The sequence below is a fragment of the Zootoca vivipara genome, chromosome 16 (genome assembly GCF_963506605.1).
Source record: "Zootoca vivipara chromosome 16, rZooViv1.1, whole genome shotgun sequence".
NCBI lineage: Eukaryota > Metazoa > Chordata > Lepidosauria > Squamata > Lacertidae > Zootoca > Zootoca vivipara.
Window position 1 is genome coordinate 37,019,764 of NC_083291.1, and position 25,415 is coordinate 37,045,178.

The window sequence follows — 25,415 nt, forward strand, 5'->3', positions numbered from 1 at the left end:
CCACACAAAGAGTGTTCAGTGCCTGGATTCATGAGTGGCAAAGTGGAGAAAATCAACCTTGGTCCCCCACCCTCCCTGCTTGGGCACAAACCCACCTGCAAGCTGCATTCTTTGATCTTTGAAACTGTTTCCCCTAACCTCAGGTGTGTGGCATCTGGGCGATCACTGATGATGGACCAGCACTTTGCACATGCTCATTTGGGTCTGAATAGAGACAAAGGGTTTCTTTTTTCCCCAGCACAGCTACCTGCTAACTCAGCATTGCCAAACTGATTGCTTTTGATCACCCTTCGCTGCTGTTGTAATCCCTTGCATAATTTCCAGCTGTAACCAAATTGTTCCTATCTGTTATTTCTTTGCATTTCATTCCCCTCTGGCTCTGCTGTTTGCAACTTCCAGCTGCTCCTTATAACTATGCATGTTGCTGAAGATTGTTTGTTTGCTCATGTTTATTTAAATATTTTACTGTAAACTGCCCTGTGATCTTCAGATAAAGAGTGGTATATACATTTAATTAGTAATTGTCATCTTGGTAGTAGCAGCAGCAGCAGTAGTAGTAGTAGTAGTAAATAGGTAAAGGGGCCCCTGACCATCAGGTCCAGTCGTGTCCAACTCAGGGGTTGCGGCGCTCATCTTGCTATATAGGCCGAGGGAGCCGGCATTTGTCCGCAGACAGCTTCCGGGTCATGTGGCCAGCATGACAAAGCTGCTTCTGGCGAACCAGAGCAGCGCACGGAAACGCCATTTACCTTCCCGCCGGAGCGGTCCCTATTTATCTACTTTCACTTTGACGTGCTTTCGAACTGCTAGGTGGGCAGGAGCTGGGACCGAGCAACGGGAGCTCACCCCGTTGCAGGGATTCAAACCGCCGACCTTCTGATCAGCAAGCCCTAGACTCTGTGGTTTAACCCACAGCGCCACCTACTACGAGTAGTAGTAGTAACTCTAGGGTTGAACTTGGCAGGGGACTGCAGTTGCCGGCCCCTACTCTAAACCCTGTTCTCCAAGGCATCAATGATGGGTTATGAAACAGGCTGGCCCAAGAACAGCTTGACTTTTGTAGTAGGCATGCAAAATATGTATATGCAGATCAGAAAATATGTGCTCAAGGCACCGCTAAATGTATTTAGTGGAAATGGATGAAACTGCCCAGGTGAAAATTGTCATAGGAATGGATGGGACGATTCCTTTTAAAATAAAAGCAGTGCTGGGCTTCAAACCTCCCAGGAAATTGCATGTTCCCTCCAGATGCTGTAGGACTCAATTTCCTATCAGCTCTGGCTGGTGAGGTCAAAGGTCAGGGCTGAGGGATCGATGCAGACCAGCAACATTGCCCACTCCTGCCGCTGCGAATCATCAAAAGCACTCTTAAGTTAACCACCTCCTGTTTTTCCAGACTATGTGCCAGAATGGAGCCTAGGGAAGGTGCAGGTGACTAAAGACCCACCCACCCCAACCCTCTTCCTAACCTTTCTTTCTCCCGGTGTCTCCCCTTCTTCCAGCCGCTCCAACCTGAACGCCAAGACCCACGACAACTTGAAGCTGAACTGTGACGCCACAGACTTCACAGCGGCCATCATCTGCATCCCCACCCCTCCTGCCAACACGCCGGATGAGAGCCAGCCCCCCTCTCCCGGAGGCCCTGGCGGACCCCTGCGCAACTCCACCCCCTACATACTGCACGAGACTGTCAAGATCTCCTCCTTGTAAGGGGAGACTGGGGTGGGGTGGGAGGTGCTTGTCCTGACTCCTTTCTCTGCCCAGAGCCGCTGCTGGCTGCCTGGGTCCTGCTTATGAGCCGGGGACGGGGTCCTCTGCCCGAGCCTCCCACCCCGCCCGTTGAACTGCAAGCTGGAGGAGGGCAGCAGGGGGCGTGTGTCACACAGTCCCCTTCCTCAGAGGTGATATCGTTGGCCACCAACAGGGGGAGCTGGCACACGAGGGGGTTCCGATGCCCGCCCAGCTCCCCCTCTACAATCAAAGCCATACAGGAGGGGAGGTGGGTCCCCGATGCTATGCAACCGCAAAGGGGTGGAGCGATGCGGAGGGGACTGGGTTCCGACAGGTGGGCCTCAGTGGTATTAGGGAACATATCCCAACAGCGGGAACATATCCGAAAGACTTTTTTCACGCTATACCAAACCTATTCCTCCTTAGGTTGGGATCAGGCTGAGTCGAAATCCCTGGTTTGACTCTGAGAAGGGTTTGGGGCATTGCAGCAGCAGGGAGAGGGAGCAGGGGCTCCTGGGTCCTACCTTGGGGTGTGGAGGGCAGGGCAGGGGTCTTAATGGTGGGACTGCAAGATTGTTGGGTGAGGGAGGCCAAGAGTGAGGGATTCGCCATTGATGCACATCTGCAGATGGAAAGGCGAGCTCTGAGGATCGAGGTTCTTTGATTCTGGTCCTAAGCATGATCAGAGGGGTGGGGTTTGTATTGCCTAGTGGTTAGAGCAAGGGATTCTGGAGTTTGTTCCAGCTAAAGATGAGGAAGCCATTGGGGAAAGGAATGGAAATAGAACTGGCTAAGCTTCCAACCAGTTCCTTTCCCCCCACCCCCAATCTTCTGCCTCTCCTGGCTGAGCCATTTCTGGGATGGACGGAGCCTTAGAAGCCCCTGTCTCCCTCTCTGCCTTTTTTCTCTCTCTGCCCTCCTCCCGATACCTGTTCTGTAACTTGGAAACTGCACTTTAAAAGAAAAAAGAAAAAAGTCTATTGCACCAAAACACGACACCTCGTGGGAATCTCATGTATCATTCTCCCAACACACCACACAGCCCTGCACCCCCACTGCGTAGCATCGAGACTGTGCATGTGTATTATACCTCCGAAGAGTGGGACCCAAAGCCCACGGCTACAGAGCATCACATGGCATGTGCAGCCGTGTCCCCCGTTCCTACCCCACCTGCCTACCCTGACGGAAGATATGCTGTGAAGAACTGAACCAAACCTGCAGAGCGGGGCTGTGATCTCTGGTCCTTCTCCTCCTCCCCTCCGGACATTTTTTTAGGTTTATGATCAAGCGAGAGAAAGAGAGACTTGGCTCTTGATCCTGAAAACCTCGCACCGTTCCGTGTGCTCACTGGAGAAGGAACTGAACCTGGCAGAAAAGCAAGAAAAAGAACTCGGGTGGGATGGCGGATACCGTTCTAGGTATCAAGCGAGCCACAAGTCCCGTCGCATGCATCAAGCTGGCTGGCTTGCTCTCAGCATCCGGCAAAGGATGCTCTCTCAGCAGGATCAGCCATTTTTGTTTTGACCTGCTGGCCACTCTTTGGCTCCCTCCTCTTCTTTATTTTGCTCAGCGTCTTGGCTTTCTCTCTCCTGGCTACCGGTGGGGAGTCAGCATGGCCTTGGGTAGCCAGGAGTCACCTGTGGGTTAAGTTCAGAGAGGAGTAAGGTCTGGTGGCTTATGACATAGGCCTTGTTGGGGGAAGCGGCAGCAAATGAACGAGGAAGAATGGAGCGTGAGGATGCCTGGGGGATGAAATTCCTCTGGTTAGTCTCCAGCTCTGGCAAAGTAGGGGGGTCCAAGTGGGTGTGTTGAAGTTAGTATCCTTTGATAGGACCATGTGAAACACAGAGCGTACTTGGGCTGTCTCTCACCGCAGACCCCCACATTCATTTTCTAACCAGAGTTTTCCTTGCAACAATTATTAACTACCTGTAAAATCAACATCTCCCCCTGTTGGATGGTTAAAGAAATAACAATTGCGGTAGTTATTTCAGGGCACTTTAATGCTGATCAATTAACTCAAATGCACTTTGAACAGAATCGTAGTGTCTGCTAGTGGGAGCGATGAATGAATGACACGGAAAGAGGTGGAAATGTCTCATAAGTGGATTGAAGGGCTGCTGCAAAGGTGCAGAAGTGTAGAGAGGAAGTGAGAAGAATCAGAACAAGGTTCCTTCAGCTGGATCAAACATTCCAGTGACTATTTCTCTACTGCAAAAAAAGTTTGGGGGGATCCTTATACCCTAAGAGAGGATGAATTACTACTATGCACACTCAGCCAGGATCAAGGTACACTGAACAAAGTGAAACTTTTTTCCAAGCAAATTTGCATAGAATCAGGCTGGCTTCCGGTTACGTCACTGTGAATGAAATCTCTACAACTACGTTCCTTTTAAGCAAAGACATGAGGATGCATTTGTTCCGGCTGTTTGCCGCTCTTTTACATCTGGAACCACATTGAATGTGTCCCAAAACACCGCAGGGGTCACTCTTGACACACACACACCCCAGTGTGGGATGAGATAATTATTGGATGATCAGTCTGTAGTTCACAGTTCCTGTCCCCCCCCCTGCTCAGACTGGGGTGCTTGAGAGAGACAACATGGACAGATTTGGAGCAGAGCATAACTATTTCGTTCTCTTGAACATAAATGCTGCTCCATTTACCCTGCTGGGTATAGCACAGAGGACAATGTCCCAATGTTTAACTTCCTCAATACCAAACAAGAATACTCCATCCTCTTGAAACAGATAGCAATATTCCCAGGGTTTGACATATGCAAAGGGCAAACAGCCTTCTTCCACTTAGGGTAGCCCAAGTCAATAGCAGGGTAAGTGTGTGTTTGTGTGTGTCTTTGGAGCCTAAATTACTCAGTGGAATAGATTAGGTCCTCAGACCTTCTGGGTTCTAGCACAGGTAGAGTTGTTGCATCCTTGACAAATGCTCTGTAGTTTTCACAGGCAGAAATCTAATACAGTGGTGCCTCGCTTAACAAATGCCCCGTAAGACAAAATTTTCGCTTAAAGAAAGGATTTTTCTAGCGGAGGTTGCCTCGCTAGACAAATTCGTTTGACGAAAAATTCGTCTAGCGAATCGCGGTTTCCCATAGGAATGCATTGAAATTCAATTAATGCGTTCCTATGGGCAAATTTTTTTAAAAAAAAAAATCAATGCATTCCTATGGGATTCGCTAGACAAATTTTTCGTTATAAGAATAGACCCATGGAATGAATTAAATTCGTCTAGTGAGGCACCACTGTAGGTGACATTTCAGCTGCACCACATATTTATGGGGGGGACGACGACTTTCACCTGGTGTTTCCTCCCTCACCCCACTCACCAAAAAAACCTGTTCAGGGTTCAGACCATCTTTCAGGGGCAAGTGGCAACCCTAGGTTTGGTGTGTGTGTGTGTGTGTGGTTGTGTGTGTCCATGCCCATGGCTAAGCTCCTCTAAGTGCAGGCCTCCTTATGGAGGCTTGAATCATTGCTAGATTCAATGCCCCCACCAAAAGAAGGTCCATTTGCCTTCCCTTGCTTCCAAATTTCCCAGTGTAGGATGGGAAGCACTGTGCCATACCAACCATTCCCAATCCGGTGCCTTCCAGATGTTTTGGACTATGACTCCCAACATCCCCAGCCAGTGGGAGTTGTAGTCGGGGGCTGATGGGAGTTGTTGTCCAAACATCTGGAGGTGTGAGATGTTGTTAGGAAAGGGAGTTCTACCACAGGGCAAGCTGCCCAAGGTATTCTGCGTGCCATTTAGAGGCAATGCAGGCTTTACTGCAGCTGGCTAACTCCATGCCATTGTCATACTTGCGTAAGCACTGCTAACGGCTGAAGCGGGTCACATGTGGAACACTGCAGTGGCTACTTTGGTGACTAGGAGCAGAATCACAAGATGCGTTATCCACCCTGCCCACTTCCAATAGGATTCAGACATACACTGGCAAATTCGGGCTGCACAATGAGAGTTGAATGGGAGATTCTGCACAGCAAACCCACTTCCCCAAAAGACACTACATTTTGTGATAAAGAAAGTGGCAGAAAAGTGCCCCGGAAAGTGCAGGTTAAAACTTGCTTGGATGCAATGGCATCTAACCACCCAGCAGACAAATCAGGATGGATGCTCATTAAACAGCTGTCTAATCTGGATCCATGCTCAATAAACAGGTCTTCTGGGAGGACTGCTTGTTACAGAAGTAAATGCAATCTTCCACATATTCCCTGAAAAACAAGGTGTGTGTGTGTGTGTGTGTGTGTGTGTGTGTGTGTGTGTGTGTGAGTAGCTGTAGAACTGACCCCTGTGGGCACAACTCAATGGGGAGCCAGTGGTAGAGTATTTGCTTTGGGTGCAGAAGGTCTGATTCAATCCCCATGCCATCTGCAGCCAGGACTGGGAGAGACCCCGGCCTGCAGCCCTGGAAGGCTGCTGACAGTCAGTGTAGACAGCAGAGGTAGATTTAAGGGAGAGTGACCAGTTCGGTCACACTGGGCATGGAGCCTTGAGGGTGCTGCTATAATCTGGGAGAGGAGCACAAGAGGCAGGGGGTTTGCTGAATTTTGGCATCATGCAGGGTGCTGCTGAAATTTGAGACCAGACCTGCTACTGTAGACCGATGGGTCCCCAACTCTATCCTCTCTTTACCTCTCTCCCACAAACAGAGATGCATAATTCTGTTGTAGTCACTTATTTACACTTGGGGGAATGCCGTTTGTTCCTTTCCAGACTCAAGAAGCCAATGCACACAAGCAGATTGCCAAAGTGTGCCGGGCCAGCGGATCCACTCAAGAGTTCATTAAGGGGTGAACCACTTTTGTGAATGGCTCAAAGACACGAACACAAAGTACACTTCCCCTGCTTTTTGGCTCGTAAATGCCTACTCACCTGTGGCAAGCCAGAACCTTCTCCAAGTGATCAGGCAGGAGAGCCCCACCCACCCACCCCTGGGCTGCCCTTTGGGGCCCATATCTGGCCAACAGTTAACCATAACTAATATTTGTGGTCCTGACCAAAGCTGATCCCCCACTGAGTCCACTGCTTCTTTCAACAGTTTTGCTGTGGCAAAGGAAACATGACATGACTTACGAGCTGGGCATGAGGCTAAATAAACAAATTATTTACAACTGCAACAGTTGCATCACTATTGGCTCTGCACACTGTGTAGACTTTCTCAACATGTCAACTTGTTCACTAACACAGGCCCAGCAAAATCGTGTTTCTTCATTTCAAAGCCTCAACTTTTTGTTTTGTTTTTGTTTTGCTTTGCTTTTTTAAAAAACAAAAACAAAACCTCTCGTGAACCGGAGAGGGTGGTGGAGAAACTCCAAGCATAGACTCTACTTTTACCCTTCCTTGGGCTGCAGTTAGAGACTTAACCACTGTTTCCCAACCTTGGGTCTCCAGCTGTTTTTGGACTACAATTCCCATCATCCCTGACCACTTTTCTTGCTAGCTAGGGATGATGGGAGTTGTAGTCCAGAAATAGCTGGAGACCCAAGGTTGGGAAACACTGGACTTAACCATAAGAGCAATCCTTCACCTCCTCTACCTTCTTGCAGAAAGGAGTGGGAGGGAGCCAGATTTCTCCATCAAAAAGGCAGCTCCTGCAAGCCACTTAAACAAAATGGGAAGGGTGTCTTTTCCCTCCGCTCTGATATTAAGGGTGCTGCTTGAGAGAAATAGGAGGAGCTGATTAGAACCCATCACTGGCTGTTGTTTTGAGATTTGATGGCCATACTAGGAACTGCTTTCCTTCAGCTGGTGCTGCACTGAGCAACTCCATATGGCCATGTACAAGAGGAAAGAATATACCCCCTCCAGTGGAGGCCCTCGAGTGTATGAGAATTTTAGCATGCCTGGTAATGCTGCAGCAGAATCAAGTGGTAAAGCTTTATCCCAGCTGTATAACTTCATGCTGCACAGTGGGTGATGTCTGAAGGCTCCATGAAAAAAGGCCTCCCTATATCTAAAGAAGTAAAATGTCTAGGGAGGGAGAAGACTAGGCAGAACCCTTTGGTGCAGCATCAAAAAACGCTGCTGCTATTCTAGGCTGCATCAACTGAAGTACAGTATAGTGTCTGGATCAAGGGAAGTAATAGTACCACTCTATTTTGCCTTGGTCAGACCTACACCTGGAGTACCTCTGTGTCCAGTTCTGGGCACCACAATTTAAGAAGGATGTTGACAAGCTGGAACATGTGCAGAGGAGGGCAAACAAGATGATCAAGAGTCTGGAAACCAAGCCTTATGAGGAACCGTTGAGGGAGTTGGCATGTTTAGCCTGGAAAAAGGGACACTGAGAGGAGATGTGATAGCCATTTTCAAATATCTAAAGGACTGTCACATGGAAGATAGAGCAAATTTGTTTTCCTCTGCTCCAGAGGGTACAAGCTGTTTTGACAGTGGAATAGACTCCCTTGGAAGGTAGTGAACTCTCCTTCACTGGAGGTTTTCCACTAGAGGTTGGATGGCCATCTCTCATAGATGCTTTAGTTGAGATTCCTGCATTGTAGGGGGTTTGGTGACCCTCGGGGGTCCTTCCAACTCTACCATTCTTTGACCCTGACATGCTAATTTTCTGCATGAAGCCAGGTTTTGTTGTTATAAGGAAGCATCCAAATATGCAAACAAAACAAAGTCATCTGCAATCTAAAGTGCTGCAGTCCAAGAAACGCTTTACCACTCAGTTCTGTTAGTGGTAGAAATTAGGCTGAACTTGACCCCTTACCATGGACAGAGTTGTCAGGGCTGGAAATGAAGACTTCTAGTTCCCATGCCAGCTATAAATGTGCTGTGCGTGACCTTGGTCAAGTCACTTCAACTCAGGTTCCTGTTTGTGTACAAATGGGGAGAATAAAACTGACCTGAATGCAGGAGGAGAAAGTCTAGGGTGTTTGGGGGGTCTTGGAGGGTGCAATGAGGGAGAAGGTGCTGGAGAGAAGAGATGCTTGAAGAAGGTGAATGCTACTGTAGTTTTGTGCCAATAAAGAAAACTGGATGAGAGCTCAAACAAAAGTCATGTGCTCTAGTCTTATTTTAAGATTTGGAGGCGTATGAGGATTTGGAGATGGATGTAACTATTTTGGGGGCCTGGGCCTAGCAGGTCCATGTTTGTTAAAAATCATTTTCATGTTATTATAAGAAATATTACATGAATATTTTTCTAACCAAGTTGGAGGGGGGAACTAGTGGACAATAATTCCTATTTATTAAAACTATGAAGGCATGGCTTAGATGGGGCCCAAGATAATTAATAAATCATCTGTGTTGGGGATTACACTGATATGAAGAAAAGTATCTGTGTAAAATTTGTAGACTGATATTAATGAGTGTAGAATTTGGAAACATTAGCATTTGATTTTTTTTTAAAAAAAGAACAAAACACGAACTTTAAAAAGTAAAAATGATGTATTTTAAGATGGTTACAGTGTAACAAATATTTATATATGCTGAAAAGGAGTACTCTCTCTGACAAGCAATCTGCACATGCAAAAAAAATGATGCTTATGAATTCCAGGTACTGTATCAGTGTCTCAGTGTTCAAGAAGTGAGCTATGAGTCCTATCACAAATTAGTCTGTTGTTTTCTGTAAACCTGGTTGACGTGGAATCTTAGAAATCTAATTAAATTAAACCCAATTAAGTAAGTATGGTAAGGCTGCCTGCCACATCACACCAATTAATTTGCAACAGGGGTATCTGAGCTAGAATAGAGGGCTAAAATAAAAGTATGGAAAAGTGATTACTGTTTTCAAGAAACAACAGCAAACTGTCCGTAGGTTTGCACCCGGTTGTCCAATCAAAGAAAGTTTCCCAGCTCTTTAGTTATCAATGAAAGTGTGTGTGAGGGAGGGAGGGAGGGAGGGAGGGAGGGAGGGAGAGAGAGAGAGAGACACACACACACAGCACCTTGCTAGTTCAGAAGGTCAAAGCTCCAACTACATTCTATTGCAAAAAACATCTGGCTAGGTGCCTTCCAAAGCGCACAAGAAGGGCACAAAGCAAATACTGTGGCCCTCCCCTACCACCGTCCCCTCTGCAACTGTTGTACAGAGACACTGCTTCTTAAATGTGGGTGTTTCATTTTGCTGTCATGAGCACTAGCCATTTTCTCCACCAACATCTCCCTTTAAAGCTGCCGGCCACAAGCAGCAACCACAAATGGTGCTGCCTGGGCTATAATTTGCTTGTTTATTGGGTTTTCTAGTCCTATGCATGAGCTCAGAAAACGTTGCAGAAGATTCCTCCTAAGCCCATAGGTATATTATTAATTCCTGTTCCTAAAGGGGTCGCAGCCTCAATAAGTAAGGCTTTTTAGAGCCTAAAGAGGCCAGATAAATTAACAATTGTATTGCAGTATTAATAATTGATATAGAAAATCTAATCGCTATAAAAAACAAGTCTTTTCTGGAGCACCGTTAGATTCCTGCCTAACTGTATGGGATAAGGCACAATTAGGAACCAATCAACCAATCAGCTTTATAAGATTCTATATGCCAACCAGCTGTAGGAACTCGCGTCCAATCTATCAATTCCGATCCTGGGAATGCTCCAAGCCAATAGGAGGTAACCGGCCACTTTCAGCCAATCACGGTTCAGGTCTGTGTCCGCCGGCGAATGAAGAAACGGCAACTACTTTCTCTAGCCTATAGGAACAAGCTATGCTGACAAGGGGAACAATAATCCCGCCTCACTCCTTCGCTCTCGCAAAAAGGGACGGGAGGAGGAAAAGTGGAAAGAGGCGGGACATCACCCGACCAGCGGCGGCGCCAGCCACTCAGTGACGGACATCCGTCACTCCCGGCCAACGAGCGCGCGGTTAACCGCGGTTGCTACGGCCAGCCCAGGGACCGCCTCACCTGTTGCCAGGGGGCGTGGAAACGGAAGTCGAGCTCGCCGGGGTCAGAGGCCGGCTGTGTTGATGTTGACACTAGGCCGGGCCCGCAGACGGGCCGTAGTAGTAGTAGTAGCCGCCGCCGCTGCCGCCTCTCTCTCTTTCCGGAGACCGCGAAAAGCCCGAAAGCCTCGGAGGAGAGAGCGGGGCCGAGGACGACCCGGTTGGTGTGGGCTGCTTGGGAGAAGCTCCGGCGCCTCGCTGGGAATTGACGGACGCACTCCCTACTGAGCGGCGGCGGCGGGGGAAGCGATGCGCTGAGGTTGATCTCGCCATCCGGGCATCTGCCGCCGCCTTCCCCGCTTCCCTCAGAGAGAGCCCCCCGCTTCCCGCTCACGGCTGGCCCTTCCTCCATCTCCCCCGCGTAGCCCTCTTCATCCGGGTAACCCTGCCTGTTTCTTAGCCCTCCTCATCCGGGTAACCTGCGGGGCCCCCTTGGCCCTCTCCGTCCCCGGTGCGCGGCCCTCCGCCTCCTATCACGCGCTCCTCTCTCCCGGGCGCCTCTTTCTCCTCCCCCCCCCGACCCTTGACCCACATTCGCCCTCCCATCCGGGCCCTGTTCGAGCCCACCGCCCCCCGTCGTTGGGGCAACTGTCACCCCTTGCCCCTTCCATCCGGGCCCCTTGAACCTTCCTCCCCGCCGGTCTCCGGGCCCTTCCCTCTCCCTCTCCCCGCGCCCGCCCTTGCCATGACTATCCTGCCCAAGAAGAAGGCCTGCCCGTCAGCGGGGGACGGCGATAGGGACCAGCCTGGCTCCCGAGGGGGAGGCCCGGGGGGTCCAGGGGGCCCCGGCGGTGTCGGAGGTCCAGACCCGCGAGGCTGCTCGGGCTCCGACTCGCACTCGCGAGGCCCCGGCGGAGGCGTCGGGGGAGGAGTCGGTCCTGGCGACCCGCACTCGGGGCGCGGGGGCGCCCGTCCCAGGGCCTCGCCTCCGCCCCCGCCGCCCCGCTGGGGGCTGCCCCCCGCCGGGTCCCCCCCGCCGCCCAACCCCGGAGTCGGAGCCGGCGGCGACGGGCCCGGCCTCGGCCTGCTGGACCCCGGAGTGGCTGAGGCGCGGGGCGGGGTCGGTGGCGGCTGCTGCTCCGGCCCCGGGCACAGCAAGAGGCGGCGGCGCGGAGGGTCTGGCGGCGGGCTGGGAGCCGCGGGGCCCGGGGGAGCGGGAGGCAACAGCCCCGAGCAGGATGAGGCCGGCGCCGGCTACAACAGTGAGGACGAGTACGAGACAGCGGCGGCCCGTATCGAGAGCATGGACCCGGCCACCGTGGAGCAGGTACCTCGTGGGGGTGGGGAGCGGACGGTGGGGTCCTTAACTCTGTCGGAGGCCTATGGAGCCCACGCGCTTTGGGAGGGGGTGCTTGCTGCTTGGCACTTTCGTTTCATGCTGGAGGGGAGGGCTGCACGCTTCCCTATTGCCCTACAGGCGGAGGTGTCCGGCCATCGGGGTGCATGGTTTAATTTACCTCGCGTGATGCACGCGTTTTGCGCCCTCCCACTGAAATACGTCTTCGCTATATAATGGGTACACATCAAAGCGTAGTTTTGTCAACTAGCCATGCTGCTCCCAGGGTGAAGGAACCGCCTGGTTCGCAGTTGAGGGTTCCTGCGGCATCATTTGGGCTGGATTTGTTTGAAGTTATCCCTTGGAGCAGGTGAAAGCAGAATCTGAAAGGCTCCCAGTGAAAAGAGGGGAGCTGTCTCTCCAGTAATGTTTGGTTTCTGGTATTCTTTGTAAAAGAAGAAGAAGTGTGCAGATTCACTGTGTTGGCAGGAATGTGACTTACACGGCATATTAAATTGTGAGGCCTCCCTCAGAAGAAAGCAGAATCCTTTTTTTGTGGCATCATTGGTGCCTGGCTGTTTAATAGAGAAAAGATGTTGAAAGAGGGGGGAGGGTTGCTCTGGCAATTGTAAGATTTTATACTATTACTGAAGGGTGGTACAATGTCATGGAGCAAGGTGGGAGAAATAAAGGAAATGGGTGTGAAGGTAAATATTATTTTGCTTATCTGTACAGATTGATGAAGAAGGGTTTTAACATCATTTGAAAAGAAAAAAACATAGCACATCAGCCCCACATAGAACGTGAAGTTAGCTTAGGGGACAAGAGATGGGGATCTCTCTTTGAGGAAAGGTTAGAGGAAATCTTTCAGTTCCTCTGTGAGTTAAAACAGGAGCCCTTGTTTTATAGTTGTAGGTAGAAACTCTGGAATGAATACTGGGTCTGGATATGGTATGGAATACAAAAGGGAACTAAAGAATTATTCTCTGTTGGATTACATTGCCTTTTTAGCTTGTAGTTGTGACACCAGAAGTCATATTTGGGAAGGAAGGGTGGCTGGGGCCTTTGTGTGTATAGAAATGGCATCTTCCATCCTGTGACTCCAGACAACCTTTTGATACTAAAAATGGAAGTATTACATTAAAAAAGGGGTGGGATCTTTGCTTGAGAGAAACTTGTTTATGAAAGGAAATTGGATTTGCTTAGCTCAAAAGTGATAGAGTAGGTGTGGAAAGGGTCCAATTTAGAAGACAACAAAAGTAGTGGCATGGGGGGGGGGTTGGTGGGTCTCTATGCTTGATTACAGTTAAGTTGTTTGTAAAGACATTTGGGATATGAATAACTATGGGGAGAAGAGTCTTGTTTTGAGAACTGGCAGTCGGAGGAAACATATGTGCTGGAAGAAATATGGTTTTCTGCAAGAGTGGCATGCAGATACATGAAACTGACTTGTATTAAGTCAGCCCATCCAGCCCACTATTGTTTCCTTGGACTGGCACTGGTTCTCTAGTGTCTTGAGCACAGGACTGACTTCTGCATTTCCTACCAGAGAACCTTTATTTGGAAAGTTGGGGGCTGGATTTGGTGCATGATCACTGATATTTGAGCCCCATGTAGGTCTGTGGCTATTCCATGCAGGTAGGTTCCTAGATCACTCCTAGTTTGGTCTCACTGTGAAGTATGGCTTTGTTGATGGCTAATATTGGGTGTTCTGATCCTGTTGGTAGCCGTATCCTGTTAAACTATTATAGGAAAGGGAACCTCTTGGTTCACTCAGAAGCAGATCGTCCTTTATATTAAGCTACTGCTGTATCCCACAAGGTCATGATCCCAAGCTTGCAGGGAGGGAGGGAAGAAGGAAAATGTTTCAGATGACTTTAAGAGCAGCTGAAAACATGGGAATTATCTCTCAGGCTCCCTGCAGAAAAATGCTTTTGTAAGCTAGCTTGAGATATAGTTACTACTGGGGTGGCTAACCTGTGATCCTGCTGAACTACAGCTCCCATCTTCCTGATCTCTGGCCTCGCTGATGGGATTTGGAATCCAACATCAGGAGGGCCACACACCCCCGCCCCATTCTTCAGCAAACCTCTTCAAGCTTTCTTATCTTCAGAAACCACTTTCTACATCTATATATTGGCCACAAAACCCTGTGTGCTGCGGAGGATTCTGGGACATCGTCTAGATTGCCTTTTCAGTGTCTTCTAAACATTTTGACCTGGCAGTCCAGTCTAGAAGCGGATGTTGAGTCTGCAGTTAACATGGCAAATGATCATGGGCAGACTAGGAATAGCTAGCACCACCATCCTGGTTTGGGGGGTGGGGAGTGATGTAAAATCCAGATGTCAAATGGTTGAAACAGAATTCTTGATGGTTTGGAATTTAGCGTAAATGTTCTGCCAGATGCAGCAATAATGTGAGTGAAAAACCATTTCCCACTGCTATAGAGGAAAAAGGAATGCAGTTGTTTTAAATTGCAGCATAATAGATTTAGCCAGAATACTGGGCAGCGGGGAAAATCTTATATTTAAGAATAGGGCAGCTAAGCAAATTGCTTCGGAAAGGTACAGCATTTTTGTATTCTGAAAAAGAAGCCAGATTATGTTTTCTGTTTTATTGGTAAATGTTTATGTTGCCATACCCAAATGCTCTAAGAGCAAGTAAATTATATGAAAAATGTCAAATCGAAAGCTATTAACAAATATTTACAGAAAATCTATCTATATTATTCAGTTAAATGATGACAAGGGCCAGCTTGGCACCTCATACCAGCTGCTTTATGTTGACAACCCCAACCTAGTTATCATATTTCCTTATGATGCATGCCCATGACTGGGATGTCAGCAACAACTGTGAGTAGTGTAGAGATGTGCAGTGTTGGGTGGGGGAGGGGCAAAATGGTTTCAGGACAGACCTATCAAATGGCAAGTCTGATGTGGAATCACATTGGTGTGTGTCTCTTGGTGACTTCACGGTGTACACTGCCTTATTTGAAGTGTTGTATCTGAGGTTACTTCAGTGGGTTAGGAAGCTAAGTTTGGTGACAATTGATCTGTGGTGGTAGATTAACACATCAAATGATAAATGGGCATATATGTGAGTAATTCACCCTTGCTCTGGAAAACACTTTCATTCTAACTCTCCAGGGAAGGGAGTTCTATGTTACAGAACAGCCGCTGTGAGTTTTGCTGTATTGACTAGGTGTTGCTCCTGACATTTCCGCCAGTGGGTCGGCCAGCAGTTGTGATAGGACACATGAGAGGAGATAATCTCAGAGGGAGGCCTGCATCACACATAGTTCTTGAGGCCATATACTGCAGTGCACTAGTTCCTTGATACACTGTTTTTGCAACCTGCCCAAGCTCAGCAGACAGCATCTTCCAGTCCCTCCTCCAACCTTGGGAATTGCAGTTGTCCTACCAGCTACCCCTCGAGTCTGTGGCTGCTGTTGTTGAAAACCAAGTTGGCTCTGAATTAGACCTCCTCGCATGACCTGCTTATGAATGAGGAGGCCGATCTGGTCTGTATCACTGAGACCTGGGTGGGTGAGTTGGCCTCACCCAGCTGTGCCCACCTGGATACTCCGTGCAGTATCAGGGCAGACTTAAGGGTCAGGGAGTTGCTGTAGAAATTCTGTAGAAATTCATTCTTTCTGTTTCTGTCCAGTTGCGGGAGGGATCTAGAGTGTGTGTTCCTGGCATTGAGCAATTGTGACAGATGAGGGATTCTGCTAGTTTCCTGCCTGTCTTGCTGCCCTCCAGTCTCCCTGACAAAGCTAGTGGCAGTGTTGATAACTCCCAAACTGTTGGTTCTGGGGGACATCAACATCCATGCCAAGGCAACTGGCTCTGGGGTGGCTTAGGACTTCATGGCTGCCATGAGAACCATGGGGCTGTCTAAAAATGCCATCGGCCCAACGCATGTGGCAGGCCACACTCTGGACCTTGTTTTCTCAACTAGGAAGGAAGATGGTGATTTGAAAGTAGGAGATACTGACATCAGTCCCTTGTCATGGCCAGATCACTTCCTGTTGAGATTTAGGCTTTGAGCATCTTTAGTGCTCTACAGGGGTGTGGTACTTACTAGGATGGTTTGCGCTTAGAGACTGATGGATCCAATGGGTTCCAAACAGCTATGGGAGATGTTCCAGCTGATATGACTCATGGTCCTGTTGAAGTCCTGGCGGACCTCCGGAACAACCAAATGGTTGGGCCATTGACATGAATGGAGGAAGTGAATGCAGCCAAACACTGTTGAGGGCAATGAAGGCATACATCTAAATCCATTGCTGTTGCTTGAGCCTCAGGTGCCCTCAGTGGTGTGTAGTGTCTTCTATCAGCTTTGGCGGATGGCCCAGCTGTGCCCCTATCTGGACAGGAGTAGCCTAACTTCTGTTGTCTATGCTCTGGTAACCTCTAGGTTAGATAACTGCAATGTGTTTTGTGTGTGGCTGCAGCCAAATGGCTCACCAGGGCAAAGGTCTGATCCTGGCCTGACTAATTGGCTGCCAATTAGTTTCTGGGCCCAATTCAAAGTGTTGGTTTTGACCTATAGAGCCTTGAACAGCTCAAGACACTTAATTGCTGCTGTTACCAGCTAGTTATAATCTTGTGCAGTATTCAGTCAGATTCCATCTTAACACCATGCAAGACTTTATAGAAAGAACCTAGTTGTCCCAACTATCTTGCTCTTGCATGTCCACCACCAGAGATGTTCACACCTACAGGTTCAGGGAGTTTCTTTTTCTCTACAGTGTGACGCTGCAGGGTTCTGAAGCTCAGCTTGTGCATGTGCTCTAGCACAGTGCTCCCCAACCTTTGTATCACCGTGGACCAGTCAACGTTTGATAATTTTACTGCGGCCCACTGAGGGGGGGACGTTGATTGTTTATATTTTATTTAGATTGTTTGATTTAATAATTTTAATTTAATTGTATTTAATGTTCCTTGGGTGGCCCGGTACCAATTGATCCATGGCCCGGGGGTTGAGGACCACTGCTCTAGCACACCAAGCTGTCATAGTACGTGACTGTCGTGTAGTGAGCACACAATAGCTGTGGATAAGGAGTTATTTGAATGCTATGTTGTTGAGGAGGAGGGTGCGAAAAATGGTTAAAGAGTGGGGTTTGGCCAGTGTGTCATAGTCACTTGAAAATAATTCCCTGCTTGGCGAATCCTAGCCTCCAAATGCAAGACTATGTGAGAGGTTTGCATGATTGGGGGAAAGCCAGAGCTCAGTGGTAGGACATCATCTTTGCATGCAGAAGGTTCCAGGTTCAATCCACAGATCACTTGTCTTCTAGATATACAGTAAAGTCCTTGAGTATAGTAGATAATTAAGTGTGGTAGCTGAACGCCTCTGTTTTATGAGCCAATTGGTGCTTTCTAGCATGTGCATTATTGGCTGTGTCTATACATCATTCTGGGACGCGGGTGGCGCTGTGGGTTAAATCACAGAGCCTAGGGCTTGCCGATCAGAAGGTTGGCGGTTTGAATCCCCGCGACAGGGTGAGCTCCCGTTGTTCGGTCCCAGCTCGTGCCAACCTAGCAGTTCAAAAGCACGTCAAAGTGCAAGTAGATAAATAGGTAAGGTACAGCAGGAAGGTAAACGGCATTTCCGTGTGCTGCTCTGGTTTGCCAGAAGCGGCTTTGTCATGCTGGCCACATGACCTGGAAACTGTACGCCGGCTCCCTCAGGCAATCATGCGAGATGAGCGCCGCAACCCCAGAGTCGGTCATGACTGGACCTAATAGTCAGGGGTCCCTTTACCTTTGTACATCATTCTAAACCATGCTTTAGCGGTGAGATGTGAATGAATCTAGCTTCTTCTCAGATTTGCACTTTTCCTCTCCCAATCCCCCTTTCTCCTGCACCTAGGAGAAAGAGTTCAGCTTGACAACACCTCCTCCTGACTACACAGGAGGAAAGGGAAGGGAGTATGAGCTTGGGAGGAGGCTAGGCTCATTCATGCCCCACAAAATCATGGTTTGGCACAATGTGTGAATGTAGCCATAGTGTGTGTGTGTGTGTGATGTGTTTATCACCACCATGCAATATATGTTAGTTGGCTTTATAATTGTTCCTTCCTACATGGAAGTACTTTGTGTGGGGGGAATATGTGACATGAAGATGGTAAGATTCTGTCATGTCTCCAAGACAAATAAAGTTCCATAGTAATCACTGAATTTCTCTCATTGCTCCGGTGTTCTGAATTCAGGGTCAAAGTAGATAAGGCTCATGATTTTGCCTTGGTTTTTTTAAACGAATAGCTGGTGTAGAAGCTTGCTTCTTTTTTTGACAAATAGCAGAAAGGTGTAGCCCAGTTCGTCTGACTGGGACTGTTGCTGATAGAAAAACTTAAAGCCTCCCCTTCCCCTATGCCATTCCTGATCTGGGTTGGCCCCCTCGGCCAGCTATGTTTTTTTTTAAAAAGAAATATATAGGCCAAACAACATGGCAAAACATTGCCCTTAGTCCATTAATGTAATAGGGTGCACTTTAAAGTGCTGTATAGAAGAGAGCACAAAGGAAATTTGAACTTGCTTGGGCAGTATCTGGACATAAATGGCATCAATTGAAATACATGGGAGACTGGCAAGGTGTTTGCTTTGTTCTGAGAATTCATTCTCAAACTGTGGTTGCTGAGTTTTGCCAGGGTTCCACATAATTGTGAAAGGCAATTGTATATCCTTAAATCATGGAGTAGGCATATGCCTGGGAACTATAATTGGATATGCAAAGACTCTGAAGTTGACGATGTTGTTGGTCAGGTTTATTAGTGTATGGAAGCAATGTGGGACTGTTGTTCGACAGAGGAAGTGGGTGATTAATACACACACTTCCAAAACACGACAGGTAGCTGAAGTGAATCATCCATAGGTGAGGGCTGAGAGCTCAGGAATCTGAAATACTCTAGGCATTCATTCCTTAATAGTCCCAGCAGAAAATCAAATACTCTACCCATTGTAACTGTGAACTCATGCAGAGGAAAAGGTGAGGTGAGAAGTGCTTTTTAAAAGAATAGCAAACATGATTTGGCCACAGTGAAAAACAACCACTGGAAGGAAGGACAGAAAATGAGAGTTTGTTGTGCTCAGAAAAGCTTTTATGGAAGAGCTTTTGGGGCTGTATATGATGTTCATATTATTCCTGTTAGTCAATGAAAGAAGAGTGTTCCACCTGCTTAGTAAGAAATAGGGTACAGCTGTTGCCTGATTCTGTAAATATGCAGTGCCTCACATAGATCATGGGGGTGGGAGGAGTACCAATGCACTGTGTGTCGTGTGAATGAGCAGGGGCTATTGTGAAAATCAGAATGGAGAAGTCTAAAATAGTCCCTGTACTGGAAAATTTGGGATTGTGTCTTTTTTCTGCATAGTTCAACATATTTATTATTACTGTGCTGCTAGATTTTGGTGGTAGGATGCCTTTCAAGTCTCTAAGATATATACTTCTCTAGATATTTCCAGGGGACGTGGGTGGTATTGTGGTCTAAACCACAGAGCCTAGGGCTTGTTGATCAGAAGGTCAGCAGTTCGAGTCTCCGCGACGGGGGGTGATCTCCCATTGCTTGGTCCCAGCTCCTGCCCACCTAGCAGTTTGAAAGCATGTCAAAATGCAAGTAGAAAAATAGGTACTGCTCTGGCGGGAAGGTAAACGGTGTTTCCGTGCACTGCTCTGGCTCACCAGAAGCGGCTTAGTCATGCTGGCCACATGACCCGGAAGCTGTCTGCGGCCAAATGCCAGCTCCCTCGGCCTATAGAGCGAGATGAGCGCACGACCCCAGAGTCATTCACAACTGGACCTAATGGTCAGGGGTACCTTTACCTTTACATTTTAAATACTTCCAAGTTGCAAGAAGTTCATTCAGTTGTCTGTGTACACTAGCAGTTGTCTGCAAAAGTTTTGTGAAGGTCGTTGTTGTCATAGACTGGGGGAAAGGTTGTGGTCTGGATTACCAAGGTCAGAATACTGTATCTTCTACAATCCTAACAATCTGAACTTTCACTGGAAGAAAAAAAAACTCATTCAGCCCTCATAGTTGTGAAGAGACAGAGATTTAGTTTCTGTTAAATGAAGTTTATTTTTCTTTTCTTTGTTTTTTTTTAAAAAGTATGCCTTAGTTCCTGTAACTGAGGTAATTAAATTTGAAATTCTTCAGCGATTTTCATGCTCACATAATGAGCATGTTGTGTGCAACCTGTTGAGCTGCATCTTTCATTACCCTGTCTGAAAGTAGCAACATTTCTCTGTGCAGCTGTTGTGAAATAGCCTATACCAGTTTGTCAGAACTCTGAGATGGTTTATGTATTTATTCAAATTTTAAGCCCTCATAAATGATCTCAGGGTAGTTTGCATGTGTGTATTTTAAAAACCAACTAAAATAACATTAAAATGTTCTGCTAATGGCTCAACCCAGTTGTCTAGGCAGTAACATAGGATGCAAACAGTGTTAGAAACTTAGATATACTGTATAATCTAGGCACCAAATGGGTTACAGTCGCCAAAACGGAATGTCCAGTTGCCATTTGGGGGCCAGATGGCTTGAAAGTTGTATTTTTCAATGCAACTTTTTGGTTCCTGAAATTTGTTCTGCTTGTGCAGATAAAATATCACAGATATAAAGGATGTGCTGTTAGGGTGTGAAAACAGGCAAGATCCAAGGATCCCCAGACATGCCCCTCCAGATGGAGACGTCAGGTGCTATCCTAACGCCCAGACTTTTTCACTTGGTTGCAAGTGACCAATAGCAAGGTACAAAATGCACCTGACGCCTGGTGAATTTTGAACACTGGTTATAAAAGTGTCGTCGTGAAAATGTCCAGAGTGGTGGTTGGTACGAAAAATGAGCTAAAGCCATTGTAGCCCCACCCCCTCAAAGATACAAAAGTGTATTACGGGTACTGGGACAATCTGGACAGCTTTCTATTTATGCAAGACAATGTTGCCCTGAAAGATATTTAATGAATCGTTTAATAAATCTGCTCACTATGATTTGCATTGTATAGGTTGTTGAGGGGTGTGTGTGTGTGTGTGTGTGTGTGTGTGTGTGTGTGTGTGGAGTTAGAGGAGGGGGATAGACCCGGACTGCTAGTGCAGCAGTTAATAGAATAAGCTATTAGCTTGGACATTTTTACTTCAAAATTAGTCTCATCCACAAAGTCACAAGCAGTCTCAGTCAAAACACTGTCTCCAGCCTCCATTGTAATAAGGTGGTGAAAATGCTTGTCTGCTTGTCTGTCTGTGAAATTCATGGGGAGTTTGTTGTGTTTGATGCTCTTTTTGTTCCCTTGCTCTTTGATTTTCTGGATACTGTCAAGTTGATCCAGATGACCAAATATATTATCTGCCCTGTACAAAATGTTTGGAAAGAGCATCACGCAGCACATGTTCCTTGTCTTTTTCCAGAACCCAAATACCACAGATCTAATGGTTTTCCTCACACCAGTTATTCAATTTATGTATAGAACATGTGATAATAGGGACAAGGAAGGCTGAGCTTTGCTAAGAAGGGGAACTCTGGAAGAACAGCTTGGCAGCCTATTGGCATGCATGTCCACTTGCTGCCAGAAGATGGCAGCACAATCATTTGAGCCAGAAAACACAAGTGTACTTTCATTTGGAAGTTCTGACAAGTTCTGAGCTGTTCTTGTTGAAGGGGATTAGTAGTAAGCATTCTAAGATTAAGTGGTCCACAGGGGTGTTTGCTCCGTAGCCAGCCCATTGAAATAAGTAGTTCTTGCCCAGCATTCTTGGAGTATTGGTCGTAATGCAGAATTCTAGCTTTTCCCTCCTGGCTAAATGCAGCTGCTTGCCTGCTGTTTACATACAGTCAGATCTGACCTAATAGAATGCCAAAAAAAAAAAAAGAGAAACTAGTTCTGAAAAGAGTGCTTTTAATATTTATTACAGCTCAACACATCTTGGGACATAGGTTCTTCCTTCAGGAGTAATCGTAAAACTTACAACTTTTATACTGTAAGGCCAAGTCTGTAAAGCTTTGTAGTGAGGAATTAAATATATTTAATCTTGATTCAGTAATGAAGCGGTTTGCACAAATACTGCTTCCTTTCTGGCACTGTGAGGAAGACCCTCCTTGAAATTTTAAATGGATTTTTTATTAATTTCCAAAGCAAACAGTAACAAAACTGGGATGAGATATTAAAATAATGTATTTTCCTTACTCTTGTAGTCGATGCATTTTTGGTTAAGAGCACTGAGATTGGATCATAGGTGTCTTGAGTATAGAAATGTGGAAGGGTAACCAAACATGATATTGTAATGCTCCTCTTAAAACACATAGCATTTGCACATATTATAGACATATTGCCAAATGTATATTTTTTAGGATGAGAGCTGGATGAGAGCCTTGTGCCAAATGAGCTTGCAGAAGTTGTTGAGACTTCTTCTATGACTGTGTTGTGGGCATGGAAGTCTAGTATCATCCCACATTAAAACTGCCATGGTTGGATCACTGTTGGGATCCTGTGGTGTCTCTGTTGATAAGCCCAGGGGCTATAATAATGGCCACCTCTTTGCATGGATCAGCCTCTAGGGGCACAGTGGAGCCATGCATGGAGTTAACCCTTTCTATTCCGGTTGTGGATTTTAAAGCTGGTGCGCTGTGTTTGGGTTGCCATATGGGGAACTGGAGAAAGAGTAGGATATGTCACCCTTTCTGGTTTGGGGGATGGGGTTGCCATCTAACTTGCTGACATCTGCCCCTCCTGTCACCAGCAGGAACACAGGTTCGAGAAGGCGCTGAGAGAGAAGAAAGGGTTCATCATAAAACAGATGAAGGAAGATGGGGCCTGCTTGTTCCGGGCTGTGGGTAAGTCCTGCCTGCTGACGGGTCTTCCTTTTAGAGATTGGACAGCAGGCGGCACTAGAGCTGAAACAAATCCCCGCCCTCAAAGGTTCTCCTCAAAAGCCCTGCAAATGTTAAGATTGCATGTTTGCAGAATATTGGGTATAGTATTTTACACCTGACACCAGATACCAGTATTTAGATTTGAACATTGACTTTGCTGTAATATTTAGTACTTGTTGACTAATATTGGGTTGCCTGCAGTGGGAGGACAAATCCCAGTGCCCAGTAGGCATAAGATGGTCAGGCATGGGAACACACTGGCAACTTCATTGCTGAAGATGGCAGGAAGCAGAGTGCTCCGCTTCCCAAGGACGCTGCCATTTGTTTGACCTGGTTGCTGCTTCCCTTTACACTCCTTTTCCCTGCTTCATTTTTTTTCCATCTCAGTTTACGGTATTTTCAGTCTGAGCAGGAGGTAGTCTGCTAGCCAGAGGTAGGAAGTGGAACTGGGACCCAAGAATGCACCATTGAGGGCAGAGTTAATGGTGTCATTATAATATTTTTTTCCCTTGCATGCTTCTTTTTGTGCTGTCTTGTGAGTACTGGGCAAAGAGGAGAAAGGAGCTCTCTTACAACTGCATGCATAGCACAACAAAGGGTGTTGCCCATTAGTAAAAATAAAAAGTAGGGTTGTAGCAAGCTAAGTTACAGTCAGAGTTGACCCATTGGGGAATCCACCATTACGCAAGCAGACTTCCACTTGCTTCTCCCCTGATGTGCCTGCAGAGTCTGTTCCAGGAGGTTCCCCAACCCTTAGAGCTGATTTTGTGGGTGAGCATAGGACTGGAGGGGGGAAGAGAGCCTGCTGGAGGCTCTTTGTAATAGTGGAAGTCTGTTCTGCTTGTGCATCAACAGCATTGGATTCACTCCATTAAAATTAATGGTCTTGATTAATTTTACATCCACTGATTTCAGTGGGTCTACTCTTGAGTATGACTTAGTTGGAAGCAACCTGTTGTAATGATCATAAGGTACAAAACTGAATATATTACAGAAGCAGTAGTCCCAGTGTCTTTTGAGTTGAAGCTCGCTCTTCATCAGCAAAAAATATGAATTTTGGAAGCAAGTAAGCTGAAATATAGTGTCAAAAATTCACCAATTAAAGCAACCTTTCCCAAGTTGGTGCCCTCCAGATGTTTGGATTGCACCTCCCACCATCCTTGGGAGTAGGGCTGGGTGATACCTGGTTTTCAACATTGTGATATATCACCAGCTAAACATTGTAACATATCAATATATTCTATTCTATATCACAATGTTTGAATTAAGGATGGAACTATGTGGAGGCATTGGCTGGCTTCGTTGTTTTTCCCACAATGTGCTTTTTGCGCGTGCGCACGCACACACACACACCATTATTTGTGATATATTGCCAGGTCAAAAATTATGAAACCAATATCATGATAGAGACTTCAAACTGGTTTTGGACGATATATTGATAAATAACCCACCCCTATTTGAAAGTTAACCACAGCATCTAGAAGAAACCAGGTTGGGGAAGGCTCATTTAAAACATGACCCCTCGGTCTACGTCTCTACTTGAGAGCTTTCCCGTTCCCTCTGATCCTGCCTATCTGATTGTCCTACCGCTCTCTCAAACTCGGTATGTTCAAAACTAAGCTTTTCAACTTTCTTCCCAGGCTATCCTCTCATTGATTGTTCTTTATCCCTTAATCCTGTTGATTTGGCAAGAAGCATTAGCTTACTCCATGTACATTTGCTACCCCATATTCAATCTGTCATCCAACCTTATCAGTTTTGCCTGGGCGGCATTATGAAAATTATACTTCTCAATCTCCATCCTCTTGACTAAAGCTCTAGTTCATTCTCTGGTCATCTTCCTTATTGGCACTTGCAAATTTCCTCTCTCTGGTCTTCCTGTGTCTTAGCTTATTCCTCTTGCCTCTGTCCAGATTTCTGCTGCCAAAATAATTGTTGGACAATATGCTCTTTTCCATAACTTCTTGTCTCCCACAATTGCCTGAAGACCTCCTGCTCCTTTCAGCAAAGCTACTCCTTTCCCTTTTGTTGTTCCTTGTGTCTGGAACACCATTACAAGGTACCTTCCTCTTGCAGGTCTCTCCTGAAAGTCCACCTTTTCTGTAAAGCAATTCATTCAAACCTTTACCTAATGAGCCCCATCAGCAAAAGCCCTGAACAAGGACTTCTGTTTGTGCAATGGGGCTTTCCTACCTCTTCTCCCTCCTCACCCCCTGAAATTGGTTTGCGGGGGTGTCAAGAGTACCCCCAGAACAATGTGAGTTTGGAAGAGAGCATTGAATTCTACCCTTAATCCTTACCCCCCTTCAGAAACTAACCCTAAGTAATGCAACTGCATTATATGCCATATTTTTCCATGTATAAGATGCCCCCATATATAAGACGACCCCTATTTTTTGAACCCCAAATTAAGAAATCAATATTTTAAATGTAAAACAGAATAACTTTGATATTTTCTTAAATATTCAAAGCACTGGTTTATTTAGTACTGTACATATTTAAACATCAGTGGTGGTCAGGGAAGTTGGGCAAAGTTGTTGAGGTTTTCTTCAGTGATTGCAAGGTCCATCCCCCTCCCCCCCCCATCCGCCACCACCAAGCCCAGGGCGTCTGGGCCACTCGCACCAGAACCCAGCCTG

General features: G+C 46.9%; 2 protein-coding genes across 4 annotated transcripts in view; both read left to right on the plus strand.

Annotated features, from left to right (window-relative positions):
• The window catches only part of KCND1 (potassium voltage-gated channel subfamily D member 1), a 60,443-nt gene extending 58,733 nt beyond the window's left edge, over positions 1-1,710 (plus strand). Inside the window, exon 6 of the mRNA XM_035141169.2 lies at positions 1,503-1,710. Within this exon, the coding sequence (XP_034997060.1) occupies positions 1,503-1,710 (208 nt within the window). The remainder of the gene's footprint in view (positions 1-1,502) is intronic.
• An 8,908-nt stretch (positions 1,711-10,618) lies between these two features.
• Positions 10,619-25,415, plus strand: part of OTUD5 (OTU deubiquitinase 5) — a 50,082-nt gene continuing 35,285 nt past the window's right edge. The window contains exons 1-2 of one of the 3 annotated variants that reach the window (XM_060268659.1): positions 10,619-11,897; positions 22,644-22,737. In XM_060268659.1, coding sequence (XP_060124642.1) covers positions 11,316-11,897; positions 22,644-22,737 — 676 coding nt within the window. In that variant the 5' untranslated portion in view covers positions 10,619-11,315. The remainder of the gene's footprint in view (positions 11,898-22,643; positions 22,738-25,415) is intronic. The other 2 variants (XM_035140744.2, XM_060268660.1) reach the window with 2 other exon arrangements.